The 12209-nt window shown below is 40.1% G+C and overlaps 1 protein-coding gene across 22 annotated transcripts in view; it reads right to left on the bottom strand.

The window, feature by feature from the left end:
* Lrrfip2 (LRR binding FLII interacting protein 2) overlaps window positions 1-12209 on the bottom strand; it is a 110643-nt gene that overhangs the window by 79928 nt on the left and 18506 nt on the right. For all 22 annotated transcript variants that reach the window (XM_059268770.1, XM_059268778.1, XM_059268776.1 and 19 more), the window contains one exon: window positions 7252-7398. In XM_059268770.1, coding sequence (XP_059124753.1) covers window positions 7252-7341 — 90 coding nt within the window. In that variant the 5' untranslated portion in view covers window positions 7342-7398. The remainder of the gene's footprint in view (window positions 1-7251; window positions 7399-12209) is intronic.

The following is a 12209-nucleotide window of genomic DNA, read 5'->3' as shown; positions in this document are numbered from 1 at the left end:
GGATGTCAAATCTGATTATGGCCCCACAGCTCTCAAAGTCAATTCCAATTCCTCAGCAGAAAAATCCCTTCCTGAGTGGCCCCATTCCTCCAGCATCACCTCCTCCCATTGTACACACTGTAGGCCAGGAGCTACTAGCCCAGCAGTTCTCCACATTTCACATCTTTGTACCTAAAGATACTTGAGATTCAAAGTACAAAATCGGAGAACTGAGGCATGGGGGCCATTATGAGTTTGAGGCCAGCCTGACCTGGAGTGAATCTTTTCTCACTCACTAGGTGTATGAAGGCATGGGCCTACCATACCAGCAACTTGGAAGCTTGAGGTAGGAAGATCATAAATTTGAGGTCAGACAGGGTTATATAATGAGACTGTGTTTCAAACACACACACACACACACACACACACACACCCCAAAAAAAAAAAAAAAAAAAAAAAAACCACGGGAAACACTCAAGAAAAATGACTAACTCAGGTAGCTCATACTCAGCATTTACTGTGTTAACTTTGTTTATTCTTCCATAGCACTCAGGCCAAAAGAACACTGAAAGACAAATTAAGAGACATAATATTTATTGTGTTGCCATGGTTTCCAAATTAACAAATAAAAGTTATTACTCCATGTTCCTAGCAACTTTCCTTCAATCCAAAATGTAAAATATCATTTTTCTTAATTAGATCTTGAAATGTATTGTATTAACCATTTTTTAAAAGAAGCTTTTGGTACTTGAGGACAAGTATTTAAATTTTTCTGAACATAAGCACTAATGTGTATTAGATAAAACCAAAAAAATAAAATCTAGCTGGGTGGCGGTGGCACACACCTTTAATCCCAGCACTTGGGAGGCAGAGCCAGGCAGATCTCTGTGAATTGAGGCCAGCCTGGTCTACAGAGCGAGATCCAGGACAGGCACCAAAAACTACACAGAGAAACCCTGTGTAAATAAATAAATAAATAAATTCATTCTAGGAAATTTAACTCAATTCCTAATATCAAACAACTGTTCCATCTTTTTACTCAGGGAACTTTTGACAGTAAAAAACAATCTTTAAAAAACAATTTTACCAAATTGAAAGGAAATCTAAGGTTAAGAAGTTTAATTACTGAGGTCTGGATACCAACCAATAAATAGCCCAAGAAAAGCAAAACATTAGATCTGCAATGATACAACTGAAGCCAGGGAGGGAATGTGAGTCACCATACAGGAGTAGTGGGGAGTCTTCCCGTTCACAGTACTGTACTGAAGGAGCCAATGGCAAAGGTGAGGACGATGAATGTCTAAGCACACCTAGACAGAATGAGTCCTTTAGCATCATAATGCTCCCTTAACTCCAGACAGCAGCCAACGGGGACAGTGGGGTGCTGAGAGCAACACTGGCTGGTCTCCCGGGACCAGGGACAAGTCAGCAGGAGGTGGGCAGACCTTGAGAAAGAGGTGTTCCAGCTCCATCACTCCCTTCTCTCCTCAGCTGAGGATAAGGGAGAAGCAGAGACTGGCTCCACTCGTGTACCAAAGCACCTGAAAAAATTCTGGGTAAAGTCACAACTTTGGCCTGCTCTTTCAGAGGATGTGCTAGTAAAGTAATCAGTAAGCAGAAAGGCAGGGACTTTGATTATTTTTAATTGAGAAAAAATGAAAAAACATTCACTTCTCATAACTGAAAAAATGACTCCTGTTTCATAATCATTTATGAATTTTGTGAACCAACATTGAGAACATGTTTAAATTACAAATAGGAGTAATTCTGAATCATATGGAATTATTTTTCTGACAAATCCAATTTGCACAGAATAATCTGAATCAAATACATAAAGTAAAAAATAGGTCTAAGATAAAACTTGACCTGGAACTCTTTAGGACTCAAGTGAAGAGAACCCATCTTTCCCTTTCTCCCTAGATGATGACGTCCACACAACATTCAGTAACTTAAATGTACCAACAGCAGATTCAAGTATCAAGAATCTGCTAAAGCCCACCTCTTGCCTTTGAGCTCACTGTCCATATTCTCAAATCACCCTCTGAAAATTTCACATGGGCATCTCATAGCCACATGAAATACAACACATGCCAACATGCAGTCATGCTCTTCCCCTCATTCCTGCCGCTCCCTACCATCTATCCAGATGCATTCGCCAGAGTCCTGTCTCTGCCACCCGTCCATAGCCATTCACAAGCACCAACTACTTATCTCCCCATTACAACCACCCCACTACCTGTGCTTCATGACTCATCTCCTAGCAACCACCACTGTCTCTTCTCTGATACAATCTCCAACCTATAATAACCATCCTCTTGATCATGTCACTCCCCTGCAAAACACCGTCAACATTTCCCCCACTGCTTTTAGTACAGACTAAATCTCTTAAACATAATCTTTGAGAGTCTACCATCAGGGTTCTCAGCCTCATCCCTGCTAATCCTTGGGCTGTGCACTGAGAAGTTTAGCAACATCCTCAGCCTCTACCCACAACTGCCAGGACACCTTCCCCACACCACCCTCCACTGTGACAGACACAGGGCACCTTCCCCACACCACCCTCCACTGTGACAGACACAGGGCACCTTCCCCACACCAGTCTTCGCTGTGACAGATACAAATGTCTACATACATTGCCAAACATCCCAAGGAACAAAACTAGCCCCTAGCTGCAAACCACTAACTTGAATTACCTAATTCCTCTTTCTTCTCCTCTGTCTCCGTTGTCACCCTGAGGTAACTAGAGACACCATAGTTAAGAGGGCAGGAACCATGGGAAATTCTAGCACTAGCCCTTTCTAGCACCATGGCCTTGGCAGCGTTACTAGACATTCCCATGGCTTCTATTCCTCACTGATGAAAAAGTGAAGTATAAAGGCCTGGGGCTGTTCACCAAAGGACTGAGAGAGTGTACAATAGTGACCACTGAATGAATGTTAGCCACTGCTGTTAGTCCTTGAATTCTCCACTCCTTCAGCCTCATAAGCTTGCAAAAAGTTCTCTGACAACTCCCTTTCCCTTGGGGGATATCCCTCATCCTTCAAACCTCAGGTGAAAGGCCACTTCCTCCAAGGAAGCCTTCCCAAGGCCTTCAAACATGTCCCCTGTGGTACTCCTTAATAAAACTGTTTACTGTTCTCTCAAAGCACTTAACAAAGTTATAAATACACATATGACATATTTCCTCAATTCTAGGAATGCCAGTGACTACAGCACACACAGATAACCGGTTTTCAAGACAAAGAAGTCGCTAAGTATCTGAAATTTGAGGAAGAATCCATTACATGGTCTTCAGTGTCTACTTCCCCTCTAGAATCTAAGCTCCACGCTAGAAGCTCCATACCCTCTAAACATAGCAGTGTCCACACAAATTAGGTGCTCAATAAATGTGTGCTGAATGAATATCAGAAGTTCAACGTTGCCAGGTATGGTGGACCATGTCTACACAGCGAGCTCCCAGTCGTCAGAAAGCACTACATAGGGAGATCCTGTCTTTAAAAAACAAAACAAAACCAACCAGGTGGTGTCAGATGCCTTCATCAAGGCAGAGGCAGATGGATCTGTAAGTTTGAGGCCAGCCTGGTCTACAGAGTGAGTTCCAGGACAGCCAGAGCTATAAAGAGAGACCCTGTCTCAAAAACAGAGAAATAAACAAAAAACAATAAATAAAAAAACCAAAGTTCATGTTTGTTTTAAAAAGAAGCTACAGCCTTAAATGAAAGCTGGAATTAATACTCATAATTCCTTCTGACTATGGTAATTCTTCACATTTTAAGAAAGTTTTTGTACTTGCCAAAAGTTTTTTTAATCTTTTATTTACCATGACCTAAAAATAAATCAGTTACTCAGAGTAGCAACGTCACCATCAGCTCTGACCAGCTCTTATGACTGCCACTCCATCAAGCACTGCCAGAAAGTGTCTTTTTACCTAAGCACAATCTACCTCTTTGTACTCTTTTCCTCAGGATGTTAATCTATAACCAAAACCCACAAACTTCTGGTTCTCCTAGATGCCTGAATGGCTATTATGTCCTTATGCAATAGATGACAATCCAATAAAGCAGAACCAACAGATGAACATATAAACAAAACAAACAAACAAACACATACACAATGAAATATTACACAGCCACTAAAAAGAATCAAGGTTGCCTAAAGGAAAAAAAAGATTGTTAAGAGGCAGAGATCAGGGAAGACTGATATAACACAGTGTCTTCTAGACATGACAGGGCCCTTGCCACTAAGGAACTCACAGCAGCTGTGGTTGCCTATGAGACTTACAAAAGATCAAGCCAGTCACCATTTCAACATAAATGGGGGAGGCACTCACAAGGCCCCACCCCTAGCTAAAGAGCTATTGCCAACTGGGTTCTGGGAAAGGGAGAGTCAGTGTTCTCAGGGTGTGATTTCTGGTAGGCTGCCTGTGCACCCACACCAGTGTGCACACAGGCAGCACTAATTGGACTCAGAGGGTTATTTAAAAAAAAAAAAAAAAAAAAAGAGGACAGGAAGTTGGGAGGGAGATGGGGGATGCTGTGGAGGAGTTGGGGGTAACGAGGGATGGCTATGAGCAAGAGATTGAATACACATGAGACTCTAAAAAATGATAATAAATATATTTACAGAAAAAAATGGCTATCTGCAATTCTTTCTAGTGGCTTCAATTTCTTCTCAGAGTATCACTCATCATATATAATTGTTTAAAAAAGGGGGGAGGGTAAATACTCCCATATTTTTAGAAAAATCGATTTTATCCCCCTGTGTATGTGGTGTGTGCACACACATGCTCCAGGGCGTGTGTGTGTGTGTGTGTGTGTGTGTGTGTGTGTGTGTGTGTGTGTGTGTGGTGGTGGTGGTGGTGGTGGTATATCCGCATATGCTCCAGAGCACATGTGAGGGCAGAGTGGATCTGCCCTCCACCTTGCTGAGGCCGGGTCTCTTGTTTCTGCTACACTATGTACTTCAGGCTACCTGGCCCTCAAGCTTTCAGGCAATCCTCCTGCCTCCTCCTCTCATCTCAGCATAAGTATGAAAGGATTACAGATGTGTGCTACCACATCTGGCTCTTTATATGAATTTCTGGGATCTGAACATGCCAGGCTTGTGGGGCAAATGCTTTTACTACCAAACCCTCTCCCCTACCCACCTCCAATTTTAAACCAAACAGTACAGTAATTTTAATTTTTACCTAAAAGTATGTAACTTATGTAAATACTGTAAAAGGACTTTTTTTTCATTTTTAAAATATCATTTTTAGCCAAAAAATATCTGGCTTCTAAAATAATTTTATAGCCAGTTTTTAGGTAACTTTTCTTTACTTCAGTACTCTCCTACTCAACTTTTAGGTAATGTTACTCCAAATGCTCTTCTACAAAATGCGGCTTCTACACTAAAATGCTGGCTAAACAAGCATGAAAACCAGAGCTCGGTCCCACAGACTCACATAAAAAAGCAGTGCACACCTGTAATCCCAGCACTGAGGAAGGAAAGACAAGGGAAGCCCCAGGGCTTGCTGGTCAGCCAGTCTAGCCCAATTAGCCAGCTCCAGGTTCAGTGAGAGACTCTCCCTAAAAAACATAGGGTAGAAGAGCAATGGGTTCAGAGGGTAAACGCATTTGATGCACAAGTCTGATGATGTGAGTTTTGAGTCCCAGATCCCACAGTAGAAGGAGAAAAATGACTTCTAAAATCTGTCCTGACCTCCACAGGCATGCTGTGGCGCGCGCGCGCACACGCGCGCGCGCACTCACACACATTCACTCATACACACACACACACACACTAAGAAGTAATTTTAAAAGGGTGTGGTGACACAACCCCGTGTTCACAATGGGAGTAGGGCAGGACAGACTGGGGAGAGTCAGAATTTCAAGGTCTGCATAGGGAATTTGAGGCCAGGCTAGGCTACATAAGAAAAAACTGTGAAATACCAACAACAAAAGAGTTCAAATTAAAATACCAAAAGGATCTCACTGCCAACTTTCCTGATTGAAGAAGTTGTTAACAGTTTTATATATACCTGCTAAAAGTTCACCCTTCTAGAGTATATAATTCAGTGTTTTCAGTATAATCATAGAGTTGTACAATCATCACTATTACCAAAGTCCAGAAGTTTCCATTATCATACACACAAGGAAACCCATACACCTGAGAAGTCACTCCTTAATGCTCCTAGCTCTGATATCACAATCCATCAACTTCTATGGATTTGCCTACCCTGATATTTCATACAAATAAAATCACAATTAAATGTTTTTATTTAAAATTCAAATGCTAACTAGCTTTCAAGAGGAAACAAAGACTATGTACACTGAGTCCAAAGGAAACAATGCTAATCCTGAATGAGTCTTTTACTAAGGTCAAGTCTGCAGCTACAGTCATAATCTGAAACATAGTTGGCGCCTCAGAAGAAATCCCAGCTGAGAGCTATCCTAAATACCCACATACAACAGGAAATGCTGCTAAGAATCCAAAAGCAATGTCCCTTCCCATTCCCCTACCCTCTTCATCCCCCCTCCCCCGCCCCGCCTGGAGTTATCAACAAATAGAAACAAAAACTCCCTAGAAGCTCTGTTAGTATCTACAAGAATTAAACACAAAAACTCCAGCACAGCCCAGGATCCAGCTCAGTTGGTGGTGCTTGTCTAACATGTACAAAGCCCTGGGATCCAGCTCCAGCACCATAACAGCCAGATATGATGACACACGCTTGTAATCCTAGCATTGAGAGGTGGAGACAGGAGGACTAGAAATTCAAAGTTCATCCTTGGCTATATAGGAAGTTCAAGGCCAGCCTGGGCTACATGAGACCATTTCTCAAACAAACAACAATAAATAAATAAATAAATAAATAAATAAATAAATAAATAAATAAATAAATAAATAAATAACCAACCACTGCAATGTTTCAAAAAGCAACCTCAGATTGCAGTTTCTGTCAACATTCACCCAGCAGCAGCTCTGAGAGCTATGAGGCCCAGCGAGTCATAACACAGTTCTCAGAACGCCAAACTTCTAAGTATCCTAAGTGACATGCCCGAAACATATATAATCCACATAATTATAATGAAAAATTAATCTCAGATGAAGTCTCAGAAAATTGAATTCAGAAGGGATACAAATCTAAGAACATTTAACCAGAACAGACTGATTAATATGTAAGAGGCCAACCATAATGTCTTATTCCCAGCAGCCATGCCACGGCTGCTGTCTGACAAACAAATGCCTGCCTGCCCCAGCCCCTGGGAGCATCATGTGCTCCTCAGTACACACCTCTCTAGCGATGTTACTCAAAGCTTCGTCTTCGGCAGAAAATCGATCTTTTACGGGTGTTCTTTTCCTTCCGGAACCAGGCGTCCCCATCTTGTTTTTTTTAAATAATTCTTTAACTCTGAAAAATGAGTTTACTCGTGTTCAACCCTGAAATAAACAGAAACAGTAAGTTAGGATGTTCTCCTTGTGGAGTCGTAAGGCTTAGTTAAACATTCAATTATGACACTGCAATTCTATCTCTCCTCAAAGACATCAGTAACTGAACTCCTTTTTCACTACAAATTATTTCAGTGCACTTTAGAATATTTAAATTTATATCAACTACCAACTTGTTAACTTCAATTCACTAAGCTATTCACAAAAATCTATAAGAACATGTTATCTTAGCTCAGAAAACTGTAATCAAGCTGTAATCGTACCTAACAATATAAAATTAATGTAGCTTTTTCTAAAATCTATTTCTAATCATGAAAGATATTTCAGAAAAGGCATTCAGCCTAAAGTTTTAGAATATACTGACAAGACTTTAATATTGAGCTGTACAGTAACAGAAAGGCAAACTTGCTTTTTAGTGTGATTTAAAAACCAATTCCAATTAAATCACAACACACAGAACAACTAACTGAAGGTCTGTTGTTCTGCAGTTGATTATAACCACCACTGTTCATGCCGTCGTATCTGTGTTCTGGCTATTGCCAGGTACCACAAGTGCTGAAGACAGAGTAACAAAACAGGCAGCCAAGCAATTAAGAATGTATCTATGTACACAAAATCATGTATATGTGTTGTGGGATATTGGGACACTGTGAAGAGATACTGCTGTGATTTATATAATAAAAAGCTGAACAGCCAATAGCTAGGAAGGAGAGACAGGTGGGACTTCCAGGCAGAGAGAGGAAGAGGATAATGGAGGTGCGCAGGAGACACCATGGAGATGTGGGGAGTCGAACACAAAGAATGAAAGAAAGGTAAAAAGCCACATGGTAAAACATAGATTAATATAAGCAGGCTAATTTAAGCTATAAGAGCTAGTAGGACAAGCCTAAGATAAGGTCGAGCTTTCATAATTAATAATAAGTCTCCATGTCATTATTTGTGAGCTAGCAGCCAAAAGAAAAATCCACCTCTATGTGTGTGTGTTTGCAAGTATATATATATATACATATATATACATATATATACATATATATATATACACACACACACACACACATGAGAGTAGAAGCAAAACTGTCTAAAGGAACAAAGGGAGCTAACATGGGGGAAAGAAAGGGGAAGGCGCAAAGGAGAGAACAGTCATAGTAATATATTATATATATATATGTGTGTATATATATATGTATGAAATGTTCCTATGTACAATAAATATATGCCAATAAAACTATTGGCATAAGTAACAACAATTGTTATTAGATACACCTATTTACAGAAGAAAGACAAACTTCTAGAATTTAATAACAAGGATGATGACGACAACCTAACCTAAGATTGAAGGTGCCCGTGAGAGGGTCTAGTTCAGCTGCAGAGAATGTGTCAAGCCCTGGGTTCAATTTCTATCATGCCCACCCCAAAAATCTCCCCATGACAGAGTAGAAAATGCATGACAAACTATATGGCACCCCCTTTTTCTAGATACATGGCTGAGAAACAGCTCCTTTAACCCAACGCCCAGTAAGTCTAAATATTTTTTTCCTAATTCCAATAGAAGAAACTGGAGACATTTCATCACAACATGACACACCAAGATCCCCAAGTTAGTTTGCCCCCTTAGAACAGGCTATGTTAAAAATATAAGTGACTTTAATGTACTTTTATTTACTTGGTTCAAGAAAATTAAGCAGAAACACCCCACCAAAAATGTTTTTCCAAATGAAAATTCATGCCAGTCTTATCTTTCCTGACAGGACTTATTACTTGGAGCTGGCTTACTTCTTATTTAAGATTTGAGTAATTGTCTGAAGTATGTCTATGTAACACATGTGTGCTCGGTGCCTGGGGAAGCCAAAAGAGGGCAGTGGATCTCCCAGAGCTAGAGCTACAGAATGTTGTGAGCCACCACCCAAGAGCCAGGCACTGAACCTGGATCCTCTGAAAGCAGAAAGAGCTCTCAACTGCTAAGACATCTCTCTAGTCCCAGATTGGCTTACCTTTGTCAGTAAGGGTGGATGCCAGGCCTGGTGGCACACACCTTTAATTGGGTGGGGCAGAGGGAGGACAGATGAATTTTTCTGTGAGTTGGATGCCAGCCTGAGTTCCAGGCCAGACAAAGCTACACAGTGAGATCCTTTCTCAAAAAAACAAAGAAACAACAACGAATTAAGACTGAGGATGACTTATCTCTTCACTATAATAAATATATCTAGATAAATCATATTTGAATGAAAGCAAACAAATTTTCCTCTCTGCAAGGAACAACTGATAAACTGTTTCTTGAAAAGCAGGGAGGAGCTTTCTTAGAGGTCTCCAATCTTTCTCCATGAAAGCTCAAATGAGTCACAATAGATGCAAGCATTTAATAAACTACTAAGCATTCCAGAAAGTACCTTTTTTTTTTTCTTTTTTTTTTTTTTCTTTTTTTCCGGTTTTTCGAGACAAGGTTTCTGTGTGTAGCCCTGGCTGTCCTGGAACTCGCTCTGTAGACCTGGCTGGCCTCAAAACTCAGAGATCTGCCAGCCTCTGCCTCCTGAGTGTGGGATTAAAGGTGTGTGCCACCACCTCCTGGCTATATAAAGTGTTTTTAATTACCTCTTTTACTTATGTAACTTACAAAACTGACAACAGGCCATTTCTCATCTTTATTTACAATTTTAGACTGTGCTCTTTTATAGTTCAAGGGACTAGATAAGGCAAGGACTATATGAATGAGCTGTATGCTCAAGCCCCTTTTCTTTCTTTCTCTGAAGATGGGTCCTCACCACGCTACCCATCATCTTGAGCACCTGAGGTTATGGAACTGTATCACTGTGCTGACCACAGTTTTAGGCTTCTAACTAAACAAAGACAGTCTTAGGTCTTTTTCTTCGGCATGCACATGTGATAGCACTAGCCAAGCTAAAGACTTTTGTTGACTCAAAGAATAATTTATGATAAAATTAAAGGTTTTTTTTTTTTTTTGGTTTTTCGAGACAGGGTTTCTCTGTGTAGCTTTGCGCCTTTCCTGGAACTCACTTGGTAGCCCAGGCTGGCCTCGAACTCACAGAGATCCGCCTGGCTCTGCCCCCCGAGTGCTGGGATTAAAGGCGTGCACCACCACCGCCCAGCAAAATTAAAGTATTTTTAACTATAACCATTTTACTGTGAATGACATTTATATAATGAAAAGAAAAGGCTATTAAGTGTTTTATGATATTTGAAGTCACTTCTTAGAACATAAAGGGAAACATGAGTTTGGAGATGGCAGCCTCGAAGTTTTTCAATCTCCTTAGCAGAAGGCAACCAGTCTACACAGAAACAGAACTAAAGAAATTATTCAATGGTATACTTAAAATCTGTGCAGATTTTTCTACATAAGTTTTGTCTCAAAAGAAACAAGATCTCTATACAAATTTTAAACTCAGCTAATGATATGCAGGCTAAAACACACAGTGTTGAAACATGCCAGTGTCTGCTGCTTATTTATGCAGCAGTAAGACAAAGTGACGGCAAGTTTATTGTACTCAGTTACAGCTATTCCAATTTTCCTGTGGGCTTTAAAACTTGTTAAATAACACATCTGGGGAAAGTAATGGTGGAGAAGAATGAATGACTAGGTCAACAAAAGGTATGGGAACTGAGGAATTATACTTTTTTTTTTTTTTTTTTTTTTTTTTTTTTTGGTTTTTTTTTTTTGGTTTTTTTTTTTTTGGTTTTTTTTTTTTGGTTTTTTTGAGACAGGGTTTCTCTGTGTAGCTTTGTGCCTTTTCCTGGATCTCACTCTGTAGACCAGGCTGGCCTCGAACTCACAAAGATCCGCCTGCCTCTGCCTCCCGAGTGCTGGGATTAAAGGCGTGCGCCACCACCGCCCGGTGGAATTATACTTTTTTAACACTTGATTTGAAAAAATTAAAAGTAAAGGTAATCTCATACAAATAGTTATATATGCACTTGAAAAAAAAAAGTGATTGGCAAAGGAAAGAATGGTCCAATTCCCTAAATTAAAAGAGAAGTCAGGGGAGAGAGAAGAACAACAGGAATTAGTTCAAGACATCAATCCTACAAATATCAAGATGAGATCAATATATAAAATGAGTAAGTCATTTGCAAAATCCATAGAAATAAAAATCAAGAAACTGAGAAAAAGGTACAAAAAATTTTTAAATGTAGCCAAGCCTGATGGCATGTGTCTCAAGATTTCAAGTTCAGGTGTTTTGAGTTATAGAGTGAGACTCTGTCTCAAAAAGAATAAAGAAATGAAAGACAAAAAATTACTATATAAGCCAAAACCCCAGGACTTCTCAGAATAAGGGAAGGGAAACTGAACACAAACTCACTCTCCAAAGAAAATCAGAGCCTACAATGGTTCTGCTAGGCTCATGCTACACTCACAGGACTACCCTAAGAACTGTAAAAATGCCTTTTTAAGTCTTGTGGTCTAAACATACACTATTCTCCACACTCAACAAAACAGATAATCTATCTGCTTCCTATCTTCACAAGATGACAGGCCAGTGAGGGTGCATTTCCTTCCTTGCTAACCCTGCTATTCTATAAATGAACAGTAATGGTGTATATGTATGAGACAGCTTTTATAATAATTGGTTATCAATCATAGAGAACCCGAAGTTGGATGATGTACTTTTACCAATAAATGCATTCTCCACACCCTGATAAGCAAACCACTTGCTAGGGTCGTTCAAAGGCCTTCTTTCTCTATGCCTATTGAAGTATCTCAGAGAATGAAAGGGGGGGGGAGGATTCATATTGTTAAAGATAGAGACTTAACTGAAATAAACAAGAAACAGGCCTGGAGAGACAGCTCA

The sequence above is a fragment of the Peromyscus eremicus genome, chromosome 7 (genome assembly GCF_949786415.1).
Source record: "Peromyscus eremicus chromosome 7, PerEre_H2_v1, whole genome shotgun sequence".
Taxonomy (NCBI): Eukaryota; Metazoa; Chordata; class Mammalia; order Rodentia; family Cricetidae; genus Peromyscus; species Peromyscus eremicus.
This window is presented reverse-complemented; position numbering and strand designations above follow the sequence as displayed.